This window comes from Enoplosus armatus, chromosome 3 (genome assembly GCF_043641665.1).
Source record: "Enoplosus armatus isolate fEnoArm2 chromosome 3, fEnoArm2.hap1, whole genome shotgun sequence".
Taxonomy (NCBI): domain Eukaryota; kingdom Metazoa; phylum Chordata; class Actinopteri; order Centrarchiformes; family Enoplosidae; genus Enoplosus; species Enoplosus armatus.
In genome coordinates, this window is record NC_092182.1 from 11,804,162 (window position 1) to 11,812,640 (window position 8,479).

At 40.6% G+C, this 8,479-nt stretch overlaps 1 protein-coding gene across 1 annotated transcript; it reads left to right on the forward strand.

Moving 5' to 3' along the window:
- Positions 1 to 602: 602 nt before the first annotated feature.
- calcoco1b (calcium binding and coiled-coil domain 1b) lies at positions 603 to 6,038 on the forward strand. The gene is made up of 14 exons (XM_070902809.1): positions 603 to 734; positions 871 to 973; positions 1,331 to 1,533; positions 1,712 to 1,924; positions 2,069 to 2,217; positions 2,317 to 2,386; positions 2,653 to 2,907; positions 2,994 to 3,119; positions 3,438 to 3,533; positions 3,798 to 3,885; positions 3,979 to 4,034; positions 4,089 to 4,145; positions 5,516 to 5,598; positions 6,011 to 6,038. Exons 1-14 carry the CDS (start codon positions 603 to 605, stop codon positions 6,036 to 6,038), a joined length of 1,659 nt encoding a protein of 552 aa, XP_070758910.1.
- Positions 6,039 to 8,479: the final 2,441 nt, after the last annotated feature.

Genomic DNA, 8,479 nt, shown 5'->3' on the forward strand with positions numbered 1-8,479 from the left:
TAAATTATAGCAGATAGAACTGCACTTAACAAGACTAATAACAAAAGGCAAGATTTATCTGTTGTCTGTTTTTTATTTTATTTATTTTAATTAGATATTTATGAATGCAGTTATGATGTCAGTTTTGTGGTTTTTAGGGAAAAAATGTAAGATTGTTTCACTATTGGAATATAAAGCAGAGCTACTAATTGTCTATTTTTTATGATCAGTAATTAATTGTAAAAACTGCTACAATAAGATTTTGATATAATTTATGATGTATGATGTAGTATGTTGATAGGGTTAGGGTTATAGATCATTTTTACTGTTGAAATAATAAAAAAAAGATGCATCCTCACACAAGTATACAATGAAACAGTCCTCTCAATATCTCTATTTATTGGCAGATTACATGGTGTAATGTCAGTGCTCAGTCGGTGTACGAGCTTGTTGTTTAGCAACATATTGCAGCGCCATAGGCGACCGGTGTTATGACCAAGTTGCATTCCTGAACTGACTGTGCTATCACCTTTCATCAGCTGCTCTCCTCCAGATTGAAACTGCAGCGCATTTCACTAGATCCTCATATGTTTTCTTCCTAAACAGCACAGCTTCCTATTACCATGGATAAACAGTCCACGGTGGTGTTTCGAAATGTGGGACAACTGTACTTCCCCCAAACCAGAGTGGAGTGCCACTACAGCCTGACCTTGGACCACCAGTGGAGCAGCAGTGACTGGATAGGGATTTTTGAGGTAGATGAAGGCTCACTTCAGCATCACTCCTCCACACTAAAACATCATCGTTAATAAGTTCTGTGTCGCAGGGGAGTGTATGGGGATGCATGTTTGAATGTTTTGTGGTCTAAACGTGTTTGTTGTCGTGCTGCAGGTGGGCTGGTCTTCAGTGAAACAGTATTACACATATACATGGGCTCTTGTTCCTGAAGGCTACACTGAGGGCACCAGTGTCAACTCCTGTGCACTGTTCCAGGGTAAGAATTCAGCCAAACATTAAATAAACACATAAATATGACATAGTTAATAATTCAATAGATCTTAAAAGAAATTTAACACCAGGCTGGAATGTTTCACTGCTCCGTCTGGTTGAACGTTTCGGGTCTGTGTGCTCTGTTGTACCTGTAACCACACCCCACAGTGATGTCACAGTGTACCAACACATCCTGGAGTACACTGCCACTTCACTGTAGCAAAATGAAAAAAAAAAAAAAGATTTTCAACTGCTGTTAAGTTGCTACAGTGCAGTTTCTTGTCTGTGCTACTTGGTAAAACAACAAGTCTAAAAAGGTGTACAATTGTATAACTAAAATATAAGTGTCTACTTCATGCAGCATACTATCTGCCCCGCCCCAGTCCCGTGGAGTACGAGTTCGTATATGTAGATAAGATGGGAGAGGTGTGTGCCCAAAGTCGCCCCTTCACTTTCTGTGCTCCAAAGCCGCTGGAGGAGCTGGAGACCCTGAGAGAGGAGCAAGATGAGGAGGACGGAGAGGAGGAGCTGCTCCTAGTCATCCCCAGGGCTCAGCTGCTGCAGGTGGGAATAAAAAAAAAAAAAAAGGATATTATCTTCCATCACAAGGCCCTTCAGTGCTACTACTGTGTACCGTTAATCAAAGGAGTAGAACCACGAACATGACAATTCATCTATTTCATGTTGAAACAGAAATCTTTAATGTAAACCTCTCTGTCCTCTCTCCCCGTGTTGGGAACAGAGTCGGCTGGAGGAATGCATCAGGAAACAAGTGGACATACAGCGGGCTCTGGACGTGACAAAAAAGGAGACGGAGAATGAGAGAGAGAACAGCAAAAAAGCCCGGATGGAGTGGGAGGGTGAAAGAGAAGCAATGAAGGAGGAGATCTCAGAGCTTCGAGACAACTTGAGATACAACTGTGAGATGTTGAAGAAGATAGATGGAAAACACAAGGTACACACACACACACACACACACACACACACACACACACACACACACACCACATCTCTTGGGGTAGCCATCTCCTTTTTACCTCCAAAATGTTCAGAATTTCATAATCTATAATTCTCTTTCTTCTTTCCACAACACTGAAAGGATGTGAAATATAGTCAGGAAAATCTGACCTTTGAACTGAGCAAACTTATGGCTGAGAAAGCTGAGAGTCAGCAGCGAATCAAAGACCTGGAGGAGGACGTCAAGATCCTGAATGACCGCGAGAAAGATGCAAACATGGAGCTGGAAAGGCAAGTGTTCGAGACATAATGTCAACTTACATTATTTATATATAGGCATATTTATTTCCATGGGCCTAAAACTAAGCTTTCTTTTATTTTGCCCCACAGGCTGAAGGAGAGAGTGAAGAAAACGTCCAGTCAAATGAAACACGATGAGGAAAAGAGAAAGACTCTGCAGGTAATTGGTGCTTCTTCTTCTTCTTCTCTTGTGAAACACAGACAGCTTGGTCAGAGAGGATAGGCAACTCTGTAAAGTCCTCCAACACAACACATCAACCAGGACAGACTTTAGGTGGTGGGATGTCATCTTGTCAGCAGTGGAGTAAGAACACTTGCAACTCAGGAGTTGTCACCTTCCTTTCTTGTGGCTTTATCAGGCCAGACTTGTGACAGCTGAGACATTTTCTCTCCCTTATTTCAGTTGTTTGCCATTTCTCTCTGCAGGTGGAGAACGAGGCTGCGCTGGTGGAGGTGCGAGGGCTGCAGGAGCGTCTGGAGGCTAGTGAGCATGTAGCGGAGAGCCTGCGTAGGGAGCTGAGGGAACTGGGCACCCGTCAGGGCCATGCACACACCGAGCTGCACCAAGCCCGGCTGCAGGTGGCCCAGCTCACCCTGCAGCTGTCCGAGGAGAACCTGGTCCTCAGGGAGGAGCGCGCCAACTGGGCCCTAGAGAGAGAAGCATGCAAACATGCAGCAGAAGTGAGGATGCGGCAGAGCCCGATACTGCACATGTCAACCTGACTTTGCTGTTAAACTTTCTTTCATGTTTTTTTGTTTTCATGCAGACTGATAAAAATAAATTACAAGAAGTGTGCTGCGAGGTGCAGAGGAAGGAGGAGTGGCTCCAGGAGGAGAGGATGGAGAGGGAGAAGCTAGAAGTGGAGCTTGGGCAAGAGAGAGACTGCAATAGAGTGAGTAAACAAAGTACATCGCAAACACTATTATTTAATACACAAACGCATTTAGCTCCAAATATAACCGCCCCTGTGCCACGAATCTGCATCATCAGCTGCCCAGATTACATTTTGGAAACCGGAGAACGGTGCCAGAGTTCAGCATAGTTATTTTATTACTCGCACACAGGCACAAATAGAAAAGCTCCCATGAACAGTGAGTAAACATTTCCTCTCACTGTCACGTGATCAACAGCAGGGTAGAGAACAAGCCAGGTCAGATGAGTGGGGGTTCAGATGGTCTGAGTGTTATAATGCTGCTACTGCCCCCTGCAGGTGCTGCTGAGTGATGCTAAGAGAGAGCTGCAGGAGCTGAGGGCCAGTCTGAGGAGAGCCCAGGCAGAGAGAGAGGAGCAGGAGGTGGACAAACAGGCAAGGAGTCCACATCCAGCTTATATTGTTTCATGATATGTATCCTAATAAGACGGGTCTTTTAGTCAAGGCTATTAAATAAGTACAGTTTTGTTCATGTTTTCCTCTTTTGCCCTTTCCAACTGCTCATGTTTGGATTACAAAAAGAAAGAAATGAGAGGACAATACCATTATGACTGTTTATATCAAAAGCCACTCAGATTTACTCAATTCTTATTCCTTGTCTTCTTCCTTTTCTTCTTCAAATCTGTGGGACACTTGCAGGACATGGTGAACTACATCCATCAGTTAGAGCAGAGGTTGGGGATTGTGCCGGAAACTACATCAAATAGAGAAAGTCCCACGTGTATCTGTGAGTAATGAAGTCTCTTTGTACACAGCAGCATTGCTAATTCACTGCCCTGCAATGAGTACCAAAGTGAAGAGTCTGTACTGATTTAAACAGCTCCTGGCTCTTCCTCTGAGGATGACGAAAATGCTTCCTCAGCTTACCCCAGATCAGTCTCGTCACCTCTCATCCTGTCCACTCACCTGGAGCGGCCCAGCAGAGCCGAGATCCCTGCTGAGACACACATTCAGAGCAAAGACGACACGCCAGCCTCTGACACACAGGTATGCCCTCCTGTTCACACCTGTTCACACCTATTTACACCTATTCACACGTAAACTGAACAAGGTTAAACACCACCTGCATTCAGAGCTAACAGACCTGAGTGAGCTAATATTTGACTAGTTTCCCAGAGTCCTCAAGCTCCCTCGTCCTGTGAGTTTTTGCTTCAGCTTCATTGTCGAACACCAAGTTTTAGTGCTGACTGGTAGAAAGAAGTCATGACAGTGCATTTATTCTAACTGGGTCAGGTTTAAAAGAGGACGCATGGAACAAAGACTTAAACAACAACACTTAAGTTGTAAAGTCTCTAAAGTAATCTGTTATTGACCAGAGTTTGTGCTTTTGTTTCACAATATCCACAACCAACGCACGTAGGTCAAAGATTAGGATTATAGATTATAGATCAGGGTTATAGACTATAGATCAGGGTTATAGACTATAGATCAGGGTTATAGACTACAGATTAGGGTTATAGACTATAGATCAGGGTTATAGACTACAGATTAGGGTTATAGACTACAGATCAGGGTTATAGACTACAGATCAGGGTTATAGACTACAGATTAGGGTTATAGACTACAGATCAGGGTTATAGACTACAGATAGGGTTATAGACTACAGATCAGGGTTACAGACTATAGATTAGAGTTATAGTCTATAGATCAGGGTTATAGACTACATATCAGGGTTATAGACTACAGATCAGGGTTATAGACTATAGGTTAGGGTTACAGACTATAGATTAGGGTTATAGTCTATAGATCAGGGTTATAGACTACAGATCAGGGTTATAGACTACAGATCAGGGTTACAGACTATAGATTAGAGTTATAGTCTATAGATCAGGGTTATAGACTACATATCAGGGTTATAGACTACAGATCAGGGTTATAGACTATAGGTTAGGGTTACAGACTATAGATTAGGGTTATAGTCTATAGATCAGGGTTATAGACTACAGATCAGGGTTATAGACTATAGATCAGGATTACAGACTTGCCCATTTTTTCTACCTTGTAACCATCAGTCTTGTTACATGCTGAAAAAAGTTTATATATAATTGTTTTACAAATACCCAACACTAAAATGTTTAAAATCACTTCATTTTGAAATCTGATTCAAATTATATATAAATTAAGATATACATCTAAGGAAGATATTTAGATGCTAATGAAATGAATACAAGCACTGTACCTTGTATTGTGTTCTTCAGTAATGATAGCTTCTAGATTATTTGACGTTAAATTAAAAAAATACAAGAATTGACCAGTGTTACTGGTTCTCACACAAATATTATTTTGCGTGTGCATGTTATTAAATGACAGATAAGTCTGCAGTTTACATCCATCTCAGCTTCTGTCTGTTCAATCAGGACGTGAGGAGGCAGCACTGTGAGAACCGAGCTGTTGAGGTGAAGCAACTGATTCTAGCAGAACTCATCAACCCCGTCCTGAGGTGACAATTCTGGCTTTCTACCAGTCACACAGTTAACAAACCCTCGTTTCCCCCGTCTATGACTGGAATCTCCTTTCCGAAAACATTACGTGATGACTTCATTCTGCTCCTCCTGGGCAGACTGGTTGCTGTTTTATAAAAGCCGTCCTGTTCCACTTACTGGGCACTTTCTTTTCTCGAGGGACGAGTCACAGGGCACCAGAGAGTAAAAATAAGTGTAAATAATATCGAAATTAGAGTAAAAATAAGCAGCAATAATAAAATACATTGATGTTGAGCAAGCAGTAGATCTGCAGGAGCAGAGACATGGGGTTTATTTACCTTATTTTTATTAACAGTGTTGTCTGTCTATTGTTTTATCGTCAGCACCTTCTGTAAAACTTTGAATTGCCTTTCTCTCTCTGCCTTTCAGTCAGCTGGCTGACTCCCCCATGTGGTAACAGAAAGAAGGATGGACGGCAAGTTGCTTGTTTACCACTAATGCAAGTTCACGTGGGTCTTAAGAAAACCTGGTAGCATTTGTTGTTATTCTATTGTTGTTTTGTAGGTGTTCATGTAGTAGATGGCCTTCACAAAGGTCATATTTATTTATGAGTGCTAGTGTAGAGCTTTTACCTGTATTTATAGAAAACATTGCACCATTTGTAAATCTTAAGTGTCCAGAATTTCTTTTGTTTTATTAGTTTAGCTAATCCTGTTTTATGATTAATAAACTCAGGGTGAACATTAAGTGCTAATAACAATTTGTGTCTGCGTATGCATCTTCATGCTCTCCTTTAGACTTTCATATGCTTTCTGTTTATTTTAGACTCCATTTGTAATTCCTAAGCTTCTTTAGCTGATTAAAATGTAGATATGTTCCAACTGTTCTCAGATAAGTGTCAAATGCTGCCACGATTAGCTTTGAATTGAATACATTACATCTTGTTTTGGTGGCATATAACCTCTGCATGTGAGTGTGAATCCTGAAACCATGTTGAAAGTGTGGGTGTGTGTTACAGACAAGTGTGAAATGTCTTGCTGCAGCTTGCTGAGCACAGCGTCATGTTGGAATAACATGAAAGTTAAAAGAAAGTTTGATACTTTTGTTTATTGATCTCAGAGACGGGGCTCTTTAATAAAATATGATAATGAATACATGATGATGGCAGTCTGTGTTTTGGTGAAAACGTGTATTGCCTTACAGTGCAGAAATACTGTACATTCAAAACATACTAACTACAGTCTTGAAAAGATCAGTAGTTGTGTTTCCATCCCAAGACTCTCCGTGTAAAGAGATGATGGCAAAGAAGATGACAACTGGACGCTGAAACATCTGAGAACAAAAAGCGCCTTTATCAAAGTACAAGAAAGAGAACAACAAATAACAAATAAGCAAACAATAAGCAACAAATACACAATAATAAAAATGTAAAAATAAGAACAGATCAGCCCAGTCTTTGTTTTTGCATGTGTGTGTGTGTGTGTGTGTGTGTGTGTGTGTGTGTGTGAGAGAGCTATTAAGTCCAACTGAAATAAAACTCATGAGGTGTCTGAATCCCTGAACATGAAGACAAGTTATTGGCACACTACAAAGATTGTGTTTATAAAAAGACATCTGTTAAAAAAACAACAACAAAATGTAACAGAGATAAGATGGTTCCAGCTTCAAAAGTAATTTGAGATCGTGAAATCTCTTATCACACAACACAAAGTAAATATATCTCACATCGATGAGCTTAATAGAATTTTTTATGTTTTGTTTTTGTCCAAATGTGACGTAATATCTGTCTTTGGTCTTTTTTCTTTTTACTCACATGCTTACATACAGAGCTGAGGCCTGTGTGACCTCCTCCATGGCTTTTCTATTGCACCAGCTCAAATTCAAAGAAACGAAACACGTTGAAGAAATAGATAAAAGGAACAGGAAAAGAATTTGTCATGAAATATTGTGGTTATGTGACGCAGAAACATCTTTAAATACTAAACAACATAGTATGTAGAATTGGCTGACGTGCAAAATGTTAACGGTTTGTGTCTGGGTGTGTTTATACATGTGTGTGTGTGTGTGTGATAGAGGAAGTGAAACAGAGTGAGGAGAAACACTGACGATGTCTTTCACCTCATATGGTTGTGATGTTTCCACCCTATAATATCGCAAATCACAATTTATTTGTCTTAAAAAACATAATTATGGCGTCAGTGTTGATTGTTTAATACTTAAATCAACGTCTGTGTCCTCGATGGCTTCACATCTGATGCTAAAGACCTAACTCGTATATATGGTCACTGCCTCAAAGCTGCTGGTGTGTTGCCACAATGGTCATGTAGGATCTGTTTTCTGCTTATATCTTCTCTTCCTCTGCTTCATTCAGAGAGTGAATGACTCCATTTATGATACAACATATCATAGCTTCATCTCATTGTATCCCTCATGTCAACAAACTACATCAAAAACATGTACAATACAATGTACAGTGTTTCATGCCATGAAGGACAACATGCTGATGGAGAATCTTTTCCCTTACAAGCTATTTCAAGTTCAAGAGTTCAGTAAGACTCACATTGTCTTCCATTACACAAATAATGACAAGTTTATACATCTTGCATAAAAACAGTTGTATAGTCTCAATGAAAAACAAATGATAAGTATTTATTTTACAAAATCCATGTTTAGCATCACTCAAAAGACACAGCACACTTGAACACGCATCATTTGAAGCTCTCGTCCCCGTGCTTCAGCAGACACGTCGCCCAATGTAAAGCTTTCGTTTTGTTGTCAATCATGTTGGACGGTTGCGACCTCAATTACAATTGATCATGTGATTCTTGGCCAGCTTGCATCAGCATCAGTGTCCTACTGTCCACCAGAAGCCTTCAGGTGAGTGACTTCTTCTAGATG

Coding starts and splice junctions, on each gene's coding strand:
- calcoco1b (XM_070902809.1), top strand. CDS start 603: ATGGATAAACAGTCCACGGTGGTGTTTCGAAATGTGGGACAACTGTAC. Junction 735..870: donor ACTGGATAGGGATTTTTGAG/GTAGATGAAGGC, acceptor GTCGTGCTGCAG/GTGGGCTGGTCTTCAGTGAA. Junction 5,599..6,010: donor CTCATCAACCCCGTCCTGAG/GTGACAATTCTG, acceptor TCTGCCTTTCAG/TCAGCTGGCTGACTCCCCCA.